This window comes from Trichosurus vulpecula, chromosome 5 (assembly GCF_011100635.1).
Source record: "Trichosurus vulpecula isolate mTriVul1 chromosome 5, mTriVul1.pri, whole genome shotgun sequence".
Lineage (NCBI taxonomy): Eukaryota > Metazoa > Chordata > Mammalia > Diprotodontia > Phalangeridae > Trichosurus > Trichosurus vulpecula.
Window position 1 is genome coordinate 217482621 of NC_050577.1, and position 13879 is coordinate 217496499.

The window sequence follows — 13879 nt, forward strand, 5'->3', positions numbered from 1 at the left end:
AATGCCTCAGAGTTTCAAAGACATCAATTTAAACTTAACATCAGGAAAAAGTTCCTAACAATTATAGTGATCCAAAAGTTGACTGTTCCACTTTGGAAGTATGATGACAAAAACCAAAATATGTTCTCTTAGGATGACATGCACACATATAGAACCATCAGCAAATAGGGGATCAGGAAAGGCTTCCTTGTAGAGGTTTATCTTCCCTGCTACAAGGAGAGGCTGGGGCTGGTGGAGTGTGAGCTCTAGAGGTTATAGCTGCACACGGACTAATGCCAATAGGGTGGGTGTCAAGTCTGGCACCAATACGGTGAGCAGTGGGCTCAGGCTCATGTGTTTCAAAAAAAGAAAAACAAAACCCTTTGGCGGCCATGTGGAAGACAGATTGAAGAGGGGTAATACTTTGGACAGTGAGGATTCCTTTCCATGGCTGGATTGTACTAAGCCACCATTGAGGTCCTTTCCAACTAAAAAATTACGTGATTCTATGATTCTGTTTGGTAAATAACGTAAGGAAAATTGAGAAAGTAGCAGATCTTTCTCGAAGCACAATTCACCCTAAAAAAAAAAAAAAGGTCAATCATTAATCAATACTCCTGATACAAAATAAAAATTGACACTTATTGGTGGGGAAATTACTACTGAGTAATACTTCAAAAAACTCCATTACTTCTTGTAGTTTTGGGGTTTTTTTAGTCATTGGCCAATGAATATCAAGAAGCGAGGGCCACCAGGGCTCTTCAACTGGAGGAAGTAGCATTTGTAGCCAATCTGACTCCATCCCATCCCACTCGTGCTGTTTAAGAGTCTAATGTGGCTAATTTTGCTACTTTGGGCAATAGGAAAACATTAGCAAAGTAGGTATTGTTTCTCTTCTCCTGGGCTTGTCACCTAGCCTGGAACAATTTTAAAAGCTTGAGAGCCTACATTTGTCCAAAATGTGAGTAGGAGGTTCAATGACATAATAATGCCAGAAAGACACATGGACACAATTCACTAACAACTCAGATTTACAAAACAGACTTGCAGAATCCTACTTACACGTTGAAGGGCCTTCACTTGTCTTCTAGGCCAACCTGTACCTGGACTGCCTCAAGAAAGACATAATGTCTAGGACAAGGGAGGTGATAGTTCTCTTGTATATCATCAGTACTCCAGAGAAAGAGAGGAAGGATTCAAGGGAGAAGAGGGCAAAAGGGGTAAAGGAATGACTGCACATGTATGATCTGCATCAAACTGCTTGCCTTCTCAAGGAGTGGGAAGGGGAGGGAGAGAATTTGGAACTCAAACTTTAAAAAAAAATGTTAAAGATTATTATTACGTGTAACTGGAAAAAAAATACTAAAATTTTCACCTAACAACAAAGGAGTGGAAGAAGGGAGGTGAAAATAGAGAAATGGAGGGAGAGAGGAAGAAAGGAAGAGAAGGGAAGAAGTGAGGGAGACTCTCAGGGACAATGTACAGGATGAGATCAAAGCAGGAGGATTGGCTAAAGGAACTGGAGGTGCTTATCGTAGAGAAGAGTTTAGGGACACAATGGTTATCATCAAGTTTTGGAAGGGCTATCACATGGAAAGAGGACTGGACTCGTTCTGCCTGGCTTTAGCACACAGAACTGGGAACTGTGGGTGGAAGTTTCAAGTCAACGTAACAACAACCATTATTCTGGCAGATCTAATTGTTAGAAAGCGGAAGAAAATACATTAATCAAGGGCTCACAATGCACAGAAGAAACTCTAATCAGGTTCAGAAGATGACAGTGAGTGCCAAGTAGGACCACTCTATATGCCCCCCCCCAAAAAACCAAGAAGTTGTCCACAATGAGATTTGAAGTTTCATAAATGAACTTTGCATATGGAAAATATAGTCTTTGTGGGTGTTTATCAAGTTCAGAACAGAAATTAAAAATTAAACAAAGCAATGAGAAATGCCACTGTCTGCATCTAAGACTCGAAGCCAACAGACCTAATTGACATTCTCCAGACTCTACTACCTCTCATTCTGCATTCAACATTTCACATGTATTGATCAAAGTGTTGTCTTTTTGACTTAGTCTTTCCATTTCTAAAATAATTAAACATGGCTATTTGTCTCCACTAGCTACCAGCCTTTCCCTGGTGGGGTTTTCTTTGCTGCTATGGGGAAGTTCAGAACTAGCCCATGGCTTTGGATACAGTTTCAGTGGCAATAGGTGACCCTCCAAGGGGTTCTCAGGAGAGTGTCAAGGGAGAGCCTCTCCTGTAGGTAGGAGGGAAAGATTTGGACCCACCACCACCTGTGGCTGCCACTGATGGATAGGGGATTTTGCCCTTTAAAAACCTGGCCTGCTAGAATCCAGTGACCACTACCCTATGAGGAGGCATCAGAGTAGAATCTGAGTGCCCCCAAAACCTTATTGCTCAAGAATGCCCTTTTTATGGCTGGGTAGAAGGCAATGTTTCAGTCTCAAGTCATTCACCTACTTGTCATATGCTAAATATAGTAAACTATAATTAATTTGAACTATGACGAAAGGACATGCCAGTTATAAGAGTTCACAGGCTCTTAGCTTGAGAGCTAAAAGGTATCTCAAAGGCCACTTAGTCCAGCCCTCTTATCTTCTAGATCAGGAAACTGAGACCCAGGACCATTAAGAGACATGCCCAAGATCACCTTGGTATGTACTTCCAAGGTAGGATTTGAACTCTGACCCTGTGACTCCAGAATAGGTGGTCCTTCTAGCACACAACATCAGCCTTCTATCTGCCAATGAAGCCACATGTTACGTTAATAGCAAAGTTCAGTTGAATGGCTCATTGCCATATAAAGTGCCTCTTGAACAGCCTTTCCTTGGCATGATAATGTTTGATAAGTTCGAGTTCTTTGAAGGCTTTTTAAAATAACTTGTTAATAAGCTACGCCAAACATCTATGTGGTATCTTTAAAGCACACCCTCCTAAGACCAGACCATCGATGCTCAGGCTAGTTCCATGTCATGCATGCAGAAGGGTTTTCAATAATCACTGATGAAAACAATGAATTACAGCTGCAAGAGCACTTACCAACTGATTATTCCTTGTATCCATTGACTAGAACACTGTTCCCTGAACATCAATTAGGCTCAATTCTAAGCAGAAGTATGGAATTAGAATTTTGCTCTCATAATTTAATGGAAAGATGACTAGGACTAGGAATCAAGACCTTGATCTCTCAGGACCGCAGTCTCCTTGTCTGTGAAATGAGGAGGTTGGGTCAGATCATCCAAAAGGTGGCTTTTAGGTCTATATTCCATGAGCCTGTGATTATCTGATCTGATGAAGACAGAAGTTAATCTACGAATACAGATAGTCACTGAAATTCTCCTTTAGCTGAAGTCAGGTGTTTTAAAATATGAAACTTATACTATTGGGGTAATTTTTCAGGAAAAGTGGCTGTTCACATTTTGCTCTTTAAAAAAGTATTCACATTTTTCAAAGCAGTAGATAACACATTTTTTTTTGCACTTTTGCATTTAATATTTATTTTTATTTTTAGTTTACAACAGACGGTTCCACATAATTTGGAGTTCCAGATTTTCTCCCCTCCCTCCCCAAGATGGCATGGAATCTCATATAACTACCACAAATGACTTTGCATTGAATTAATTTATACACTAGTCAAGTTGCGGAGAAGACTTATGACCAATGGAATGAATCATGAGAAAGAAGAAAAAGAACCAAAACAAACAAAAAAAAAACCAGAAAAAAAACCCAACTCAAAAACAAAAACAAAAGAGAAGAGAAAAAGGCGAGCATGAAGTTTGCCTCAATCTGCATTCAAACTTCATAGTTCTTTCTCTGGATGTAGATAGCATTCTCCATCGTGAGTCCTTTGGAGTTGTGCCTGCACCTTGTGTTGCTGAGAAGAGTAAAGGATGTCAGGGTTGGTCCTCACAGAATCCAAATATCTGTGGTTGTGTACAGTGTTCTCCTGGCTCTGCTCCGCTCACTCAGCATTATGTCGTGTACATTTTTCCACATTAGATAACACATATTTTAAAGAATAATTTCAGTTTTTCTTGTAACTACTCTAAAACAAAATATAAGAATTACAAAAGAAAAAACTTCTTCCCCCACCCACACTACTGCCCCAACCAACAAGTTCATTCTGAAACTAATAATGAAATCATAGTGACGGGAAGACAACGGCCAATCATACCGTGCAATAAATAAGCGGCTGAGTCCACTTTGACCTCTCTGGCCCTTTCTCCTCATCTGTAAATGAGTGCCTCCCTCTGTAGTAGCAATTTGGATTTGAAGATCTTTCCCACCCATTAATAGGACATGTGACCTGCTTACATCGCAGGAAGCCTAAGACAAATGTGGTAGGAGGAGCTTCCTGACAGGAAAAGGAAGTTATGTCACAGAAAATGCTGACAGAAAGATGTTATGGCTATTGGTGGCTGCCCTCATGATTGTTAAAACTGAACAGGCTGACTTAGCTGTACTGTGAGTTTGTTTTGGGGAAGACCCCAGCAGGGGGTCAGAGAGGTTTTGGGATGGCAAGTGTCCAGGCTGTGATATGGTGTTTTAAGCTCCTTTGTGTTATGATAGAGTGGGCTGACTGACTGTGGGACCTGAACATTTGATTATGGGATATGGTTTTCTGGTGTCTGAATAAATGTTATACTTCTTTTACTTTCTTTATGGAGAGTCTCTCATACTTTGCGGTGCAGAACTACATAGGCACATTCACGACTATTGTTGATGTTGTGTTTACCGCCTTACTGTTTCATTTGGCAACTAGGAGGATGGGATTGCAAGGTATAAGATCTCTATTTAGAGATAGAAGGGCTTTAGAAGAAATGGTTGTCCCAGGATGGAAGGATGTAACTTATTGCTCCCTAGCAAAGGAATGATCTAAGTGCACTGGTCTCTGTGACGACTGGAAGCAGAAGCTACAGGGTGGAGAACCTAAAGATTTGTAGCGATGCTTCAGAGAAGTTACTGTTGAGCCAGGAATAGAAGTGCCAAGAGTGACCTCTAGATGAGGCTGGATTTTACTCACAGCCTATCGTATTGTTTTTTTTTTTTTCAGGTTATAATAATTTGTCTTTTTATTGAGCACCTTAACAAATCATGCCTTAACAGCAAATTTCCGAAGGGGGTACAGGTGTTCCTTCCTCTGCTGTTTTTTGGTCTTCAGGCTTTCCTCGTGCTTATTAAGCCTGCGGCGCATGGCACGGGTCTTCTTGGGCCTAAGGTCCAGAGGCTTGTATTTCTTGCCCTTATAGAATTTCCTGAGGTTCTCTTTCTGTGTCTGGTTGATGACAGTTAGGACTCGGGCCATAGATTTTCGGACAACTCGGATCTTAGATAGCTTGGATGCAGCTCCTCCAGTGACCTTGGCCACTCTCAACTGGGAAAGTTCCACCTTTAAATCATCCAACTGTTTGAGGAGCTCCTCCTTCTTCTTCCCACGAAGATCCCTGGCCTTGATTTTTGCCATGATCGCCGATCAGACACACCGCCACCGCCTCCGAGGGAAAAGAGGAAGCAAAGCCTATCGTATTGTATGTGAACACAGAGACAGACTATCAAGAGAGAGAGCTCAGGCTCAGACAGTTGCTGAAACGTCTGAGAATACTCAGCCTATATCACAGCAAGATGGAGAAACTCAGGTGGCAGAACAGCAGGAAGCTAACAGCCTTGTTGTAAATTCAGCTAGAAGGCAGAGGGATCCAAGGAGGTCAAGAGTGCACCTCGGTTCAGCTGAGGTCGAACCTAGAAGTCAGTCTGGTTACCTGGTAACAGGGGCAGAGAATCTAGACAGAAGGATACAATGTCAAAACTTTCAGCATAAAGTGAAACTTTGTTGCAAGCTACTTCTCATAGAGACAGTAAGATAGTATCACACCAGAATTCTCAAGAAGTGCGCCCCATAGAGCGGAGGAGGTAGGAAAAATAAGGTGATACTACTCAGTTTAGGCTGGTTTTAGAGGATTTTACACAGCAGGAGATCACAGATATCTTGAGTAGGTTCTCCTACAGAATGGTAGAATCGTTAATATCTTGGATGGTGAGAATCAGTGACGAAGGAGCCACAGGAGTGTCTGTAGACTCTATGGATTATACGAGATTCATAACTATTAGAACTCTTTTGTACAGCAAGCTTTTAGGGATTATTATTCGCAAAGAACTAATCAAGCAACCAGTTTGTTGGCTTTGGCTGCAACAGGCTGTAAAGAGGAATATCCTGCTGATAGCCTACTATAGACAGACCCTGGTAATGAAGACTGATATTAAGTTGGGGAACACCGAAGTTTATTATGAAACTCCATTGGGAGTCTCTCGTAGGAATTTGATAGTTAAGATGGCACCCACCACTTATAAACATGTGATTCTTTGACTTTGCTGATTGCAGAAGTAGGGAACCCTCTTTAGAGGTGCTGGATAAGATTTCACAGTTAAGTGACTTAGGAGACTGGGGAAAAGGTGATAAATTTCCTCAGGAGAGAAGGGTAAAAAACCAGCAGTCAACATCAGAATAGAATGACAAGGAAAATGATGTTTAGTGCTCTATTGAAAGGAGGGGTAGATTTTAGAAGAATAGATGGTATTCCAACTAATGAGCTATACAAAATGTACCAAGATAAGGAGCTTAATAGCAAACAGAATAGAGAAGTAAGAATAGTTCCTACGAATCCTACAGATCTTGAACCCTTGTATGCAAGTGAGTCACATCTTCAAGGAGACTAGGGAACAGGCCGAGCCCCAGGTCAGATTAAAGAAACACACAGACGGGATTACAGACCCCATATTAATCTGACTAGATATTGGAAGAATGGATCAGATACTGTAACTAGGACATTAATAGACACTGGGGCTGAGGCCAGCTTGATTTATGGAAACCCTGATAAATTTAAGCATGGAACACCTATTACCATCACAGGACTAGGATGGCTGAAATATCAGCCAAACAAGTGAAATTGATGATGAAAATTGGACAATTGCTTAAGAAAGAATATACCATGGTCATTGTACCTATCGCTGAATACATCATTGGAATAGATATACTGAAAGGCATGACTCTGCATTTGCCTGAGAGGAGATATCAATTTGCAGTAAGGAAGATAGGAATTAATACAGTTTTGGTGGGAAAAGTAAAGATGAACCCAATCACTTTACCTGAACCCTCTGGAGTAATTCCTTTGAAGCAGTATCATGTGCCAGGTGGGCAAGATGAAATTGCCAATACTATAAAGGAATATGTTGAAGCAGGATTGTTAGTACCCACAACCATTCAATGGAATAATCCTGTATGGCCAGTACAAAAGTCAGATGGAATGTGGAGAATGACAGTTAATTACAGACAATTGAATAAAGGGACTCCTCCCTTGTATGCTGCTGTTCCAGATACTGTTACCTTAATAGAAAGGACCCAGAAATATGATGGGACTTGGTACAGTTACTGATTTGGCCAAAGCTTTCTTTACAATCCCAATAGACTCTAAACAATGGGACCAGTTTGCTTACGTGGCAGGGCTGACGATATACTTTTACACATTTGCCACAAGGATATCTGCATTGCCCAACTATGTGTCATAGGATTGTGGCTGAACATTTGGATGAATGGAAGTTACCTAGTATACAGCTTACCCACTACATAGATGGTATTTTGATACAGGGAGAAATTGTAAAAGACGGGGAGAAGAGTTTTGATACTTTTGATTGAGCATATGAAAAACAAAGGCTAGGAAGTTAACCCTGCAAAGATTCAAGGACCAGCTCAAACCATGAAATTTTTGAGTATACAGTGGAATAAAGGACTGCAAGAAATTCTCCCACAAGCTCAACAAAAGATTCAAGATTTTCTAATCCCCACCAATAAGAAAGAGGCACAAAAGTTCATAGGACTGTTTGGATATTGGCAGCACCACATGCCACATCTTGGACAAATTTTGAAACCCTTAAAGTTACCAGGAAAAAGTATGAATTTGACTGGGGACTTGAACAGAGTAAAGCATTTGAAGAAGCTAAAGTTGCTATACAATTGGCTTTGGATTTATGGCCTATGCAAAGTGGACCAGTGGAATTACAAGTGACTGTACAAGATGACTGTGAATTGGAGTTTATGGCAGAAACAAAAAAGCTGAAATACACCCTTAGGATTTTGGTCAAGGAAGCTACCTTCATCTGGATTACAATATACACCTTTTGAAAAGCAGTTGTTAGCTGCATATTGGTAGAGATTGAAAAACTGACTCTAGGCCATGAAGTGATATTGAGGCCTGGAATCCTGATTATGATTTGGGTAATGAGTATCCCAGCATCTCACAGAATTGGACATGCGCAAGAGGCTAGCATAATTAAATGGAAATGGTATATACAGAATAGATCAAAAACAGGTAAAAGAGGAGTTTCTGCTCTACATGAATCTATTGCAAGCATCAACATTGATGGAAATGACAAACACTCTGAACCAAGGCAACAGTTGGTACAATCCTTAGTAAAATGGAATGACAGTTATGATGGACTGACTGAAGAACAGAAGAAACATGCATGGTTTACTGATGGGAGAGCAAAATATTTGGGCCATAAAAGACATTAGAAAGCAGTAGCCTATAACCTGTGTACTAAGAGAACTTTGGAAAGTACTGGGATAGGTGAAAGTAGTCAATATGCTGAGCTTATGGCAGTACATCAAGCTATTAAAACAGAGAAAGGAGGACAAGAATCATATATTCACTGACTTGTGGGCAGTAGCTAATGGGTTAGCTACATGGATGCCAATGTGGAAAAACCAAAATTGGGAAATTCATGGTAAACAAGTTTGGAGCAAAGAACTATGAGAAGATATATGGGACATCTTTGATTACTAATTTGTCAATTTTTCATGTAGACGCTTACATGCCTCTCACTATGTCAGAACGTGAGTACAACACACATGCTGATTGACTAACACATATTGCTACTGAACATATTGTCCCACACCGACACCAACTGATGATCCAGTACTAGCAAAATGGGTCCACCAAACGGCCGGCCATTTAGGGGTCCAGGCCACACATTGGTGGGCACAAGATTGAGGTATTGGTATCTCTTATTCATTGTTAAAGCAAGTAACAGAGGAATGTCATATATGTAGGGGAAAAGTTCTAGCCCAGATTTGGCAGATAGATTATTTCGGACCACTACCCCAAGATAAAGGACGTAAATTTATATGTACTTGTGTTGACATCTATTCCAGTGTCCTAGGGGCTTGTCCTTATAAGAATGCAACCCAGAAAAACACCTGTAAAACTCTAGATATTATAAGGCTATATTACGGAGCCCCAATGCAGATTCAAAGTGACAATGGGTCATATTTCAAAGGTAATGAGATGAAGAGATACTGTGTATTGAACAATATAGAGTGGATATATCATATTCCATATTATCCACAAGCATCCGAATTGATAAAAAGAATGAATGGTTTGTTGAAAGAACAGTTAAGAAAGTTAAGTTCTAATAATTCATATCAACATTGGAAAGATAATTTGATCATTGCTTTACGTAATTTGAATAATAGACCATTAGGAGGAAGTACACCTCTAGCCAGAATGATGACCCCAAATCTGCAAATCAGAAAACAGTGAACAAATAAGATCCAAAATATTGAGTATTAGACTGTGAGGGAAGAGGTCCCACCACCGTATCCAGGAATACCTGGCAGGATATGATTTACATTGTTTAGAGAACTTTTGGTTGGATAGAAAAGAAGTAAGAAAAATCTCTACTGGGATATGTATGAGAATCCCTAAGAATCATTTTGGATGGATATTACCTAAACCAGGATTAGCAGCTCAAGGAATACATGTATTGGCTGGAGTGATAGATTCTAGTTATCAAGGCGAAATTATTGTGACACTCCAGAATTTAGGTGAACCTACACAGTTGTGTAAAAATGATAAAATAGTTCAATTATTATTCCTTGTGAAACAATACCTCTTGTGAAAACTGACCCTCCTTCCAAAATAACTATCAGAGGAAAGGTAGGATTTGGTTCTACTGATAGAATAAAATTGGGAGCTAAAGTATGGGTAAAGTGGAAGCTGGACGATGTTCCAAAGGCTGCAGAAATTATAGCACAAGGTAAAGACAACGCTGTAACAGCGGTTTACCGAAGAGAAAATGGTTATGAAACTGTATCTTCGACTTATGTATTCTATCGTGAATGAGGCTACGATAGCCTCTTTGTTTCTTTTTGGCTTTCGTCTGCTAAATTTGTGAGATTTGTTTCCTGCAGACTTAGTACCATCCACCTGCAGATGCCTGATGGCTTAAGTCAGATGTCATCCTCTGATGTTTTTGGATGTCACCCCTGGACCTGGCATCAACTGAGTTCCAGATGCCAGCTTGCTGAAGAACTGACCTCTCGATCAGGACTCTATCTTTTGGGGCAGGGACAGCTCTATGTCCAGCTTCAGCAGAAAGAAGCTGTGAAGGATAAGACTTTTGCCCCTTACCCAAGATTTTGAGCCCCATTCATTTGACGGGGGAATGAAGACATTGTTTTATATACTTATTTTCTGTTATCCTTGTTATATTGTTGTGTAAAGTTCTGTTGACACCAGTTATTCCAGAATTCCCATTGCCCTATCTAATGGATAAGAAAGATCTTGCTTGGGGCTGAATGTAGTAGCAATTGGGATTTGAAGATCTTTCCTACCCATTACTAGGCCCTGTGACCTGCTTATATCACAGGAAGCCTAAGTTACATGTGATGGGAGGAGCTTCCTGACAGGAAAAGGAAGTTATGTCACAGAAAATGCTGAGAGAGAGTGACAGAGAGAGAGAGAGAGAAAGAAAGAAGAGAAAAGAAGAGAAAAGAAGAGAAGAGAGATGTTATGGCTGCTAGTGGCTGCCCTCATGATTGTTAGAACTGAAAAGGCTGACTTAGCTGTACTGTGAGTTTGTTTTGGGGAAGACCCCAGCAGGGGATCAGAGAGGTTTTGGGATGGCGAGTTTCCAGGCTGTGGGAGCTGAACATTTGGTTATGGGATATGGTTTTCTGGCTTCTGAATGAATGTTACACTGCTTTTACCTTCTTTACGGACAGTCTCTCATACTTTGTGATACAGAACTACATAGGCATATTCACGACTATCGTTGATGTTGTGTTTATTGCCTGTTTCACCCTCACAAAGATCAAGCAACGTAATGTTGGTGAGGCTCTACATAAATGTGTGCCAGGTAAATAGCAGGTTTCCATTCAGTAACTGTGTGCCCACTAGGCATTTAAAACATCTTAGACATTTGGAGGAAAAGTCAAGGGAACCTCAAGAACTGTGACTACAATATTTCTGCAACGTGCACTGATATATTATACTAATATTTAAGTTTTGCTTACCTGTTTGAAGGATCACAATAGTAAACTGACATTGTAGCAGGTAATAAAGCCATTTTCGTGGCTAAAAGTCACCAGATTAACATCCCTTTGTTCTTTAATATTTAAAAACCATACTGAGAAAAAGAGCAATACTCTATTCCTTATTTTTATTTATAAAGTAGTTATTAGTATAATTTACATTTTTTAAATACTTGTCATTTAAAATTCACCTGTCACATTGTTAAACTATTGCTCATTAGCTATGTTTAAGTTATTTTTTGAGTGACTATCATTCTCATCTCAGTTAAAAAAAATCAAAAGGAGAACTGCATGTCAGGTATATAGTTTATAATCTTTGGAACAAAGAGCTAAGCCAATGCAATTACAAATCTTATTTACACTGATGAAATTGTAGCTTGAGCAGCTAGAAATACACCTGTACCTATGTTAAAGTCTCTGTATTTGTTTGGCATTGGATACTGCCAAACATTTCTGCTGCAAAACCAGTAAACCAAAAACTCTACACACACAAGTATGAATTGCTGAAAAATGATACAGAAATAATAATTTAAATAATACAAACCCTCTTATATTTGGAGCAAAATATGGGAAGCTTTACCACAAATCTGTATATTCATTACATGTATGATTTCATTTTAATTATTTGAATTTTTCTCAGTATTAATATCATAATTTTATAATTTGTACAAATCATTATACTTCAAATGTAACTTATTATATATTAATGAAAACCTGAATCATTTGGGCATTTAATGAAATGGTTTTGAGGTACTTCTAAAACTTACTGGATAGTAATGCAAAACAGCTTTCAGCAGCTATCTGGCAAGTCAGCCTTGAATAATACTGCATTTTTTTTAACTTCCTCCCATGTTCTGTTTGTCACCACTTAGCTCTTCAGAAGCTACTTAATGAAGAATGGTCTTTAAATGCCTTTATGCGTATGTGTGTGCATCTGCATGTGTATGTGTGTATGTGCATGCACGTGCGCACGTGTGTTGATTCACTTGAAAAACATACATTTGGTAGTAGTGTCCACTTGAATATAATCACAGAAAGAACAAATAAAGAAATGAGAAAACTATACTTTGTTAACTTTTTAATAGATTTGGTGTTTTCTAGATAAGAAACACTGTGCTACCTATTCTTCAGTCTTACTAAAATTTTATCTAGTACAAAAATATATTGAGAATTTTTCAGAGTTTGTCTCATCCTTACTTAAAAGTAAATTAGATTGTTCCAGTAGAATGTAAACTCCTTAAGGGCAGGCAGAAGCTGTTATTTCTTTTTGGTTTTTGTATCACTTGCAACTTAATACAGTACCCGGTACACAATCAGTGTAATAGTTTAATAAATTCTTGCCTGCTGTTGTTGCAATAACATCTAAGTATTCACCATGAAGTCTGCACTGATTACAAGTCTAATCATGTTCAATGAACCTTCACAAAATAATTCAGCACATTAACTCATGTGATGCCAATAAAGAAAGGAATGAAGTATTTTTATAAAAATCTCAAATAGCTCACTTACCAAAGTAACTTGACCTAGAAAAACCAATAGTAGAGGTTATTTTTAAAGTACATTACTCTTACAATAAATGCAATAATTTTAATATGCAATCCCCAAATTTTAGTTTTTTAAAATATAGGGAATAATAAATATGGTCATGTTCAGCTCTGTCATAATAATGAAATAATCATTAATTAACCCTGTATTTTATTAGCTAATTACTTAAAAATTACAACTGTCCTATTAAAATAACTTTCAGAAAAACAGGACATCCCAAAATTCTAAGTTAGAGCAGACAAAAAAATTGGAAGGCAATGTGTTGATCAAAAATAGATCTGTGAAAAACCTACATAAAATATAATTTTATGCAAATTTCTTTTTCTTATGAAAAGAGGCACTTAGTGTATACAACTGAAGTTTCAGTACAATAAACATCCTATGGACTTCCCTATTATGCAAAAGGCATTTTTTACAGTTTCATCACAAAAATACAATTTTTTCCGAGCAGTCAGTTGAGATGTAGTGGTGATCGATCATCTACAATTTGAGTAAAAAGAAAACTCACAACTTTTCGGAAATCACAAAAACAATACTGAGTCAGAATATTTCTGTGCCACCAAGGCCATTCCAAATGACAAAACCAACGTTTCCATGTTCAGCTTTTAAAAATTGGTCCGAAGTTTTTTGTTCTCTTCTCGCAGTCTCTCAATTTCAGCTACTAAACTTTCATTGACTGAGTACCTTTCAAGTAAGGAGTGCATTTCATTCTAGAGGGGAACAAAATCAATAGTGAAACTCGATTTGGCAATCTGTACATTCAGTTTGCAATTTTTCCCATCATGATCCCCTCTTTCAAATGGCTAAAAAAATCTCTTCTCCTGTATTCAGGTCACCCTTTGTACATCATATTAAAAGAAATGCAATTGAAACTGTTGATATACTTATAAATCTAGGAGCTTCTGTGGCCATATCCTTCTGAAAGGATGAATATGTAAAAAAATAAAAAACAAACCAGACTTATTTA

General features: G+C 38.7%; 2 protein-coding genes across 4 annotated transcripts in view; both read right to left on the bottom strand.

The window, feature by feature from the left end:
- Positions 1 to 5055: 5055 nt before the first annotated feature.
- LOC118851701 (60S ribosomal protein L35-like) lies at positions 5056 to 5497 on the bottom strand. Its single transcript, XM_036761216.1, has one exon. The coding sequence runs from the start codon at positions 5464 to 5466 to the stop codon at positions 5095 to 5097; it is 372 nt and encodes a 123-aa protein (XP_036617111.1). The 5' UTR covers positions 5467 to 5497; the 3' UTR covers positions 5056 to 5094.
- Positions 5498 to 11478: 5981 nt separating this feature from the next.
- The window catches only part of NEDD1 (NEDD1 gamma-tubulin ring complex targeting factor), a 62333-nt gene continuing 59932 nt past the window's right edge, over positions 11479 to 13879 (bottom strand). For all 3 annotated transcript variants that reach the window (XM_036761018.1, XM_036761017.1, XM_036761019.1), the window contains one exon: positions 11479 to 13622. In XM_036761018.1, the coding sequence (XP_036616913.1) occupies positions 13518 to 13622 (105 nt within the window). In that variant the 3' untranslated portion in view covers positions 11479 to 13517. The remainder of the gene's footprint in view (positions 13623 to 13879) is intronic.

Bases quoted from the DNA above. Each gene is read 5' to 3' on its own strand.
- LOC118851701 (XM_036761216.1), bottom strand. From the start codon at position 5,466: ATGGCAAAAATCAAGGCCAGGGATCTTCGTGGGAAGAAGAAGGAGGAG.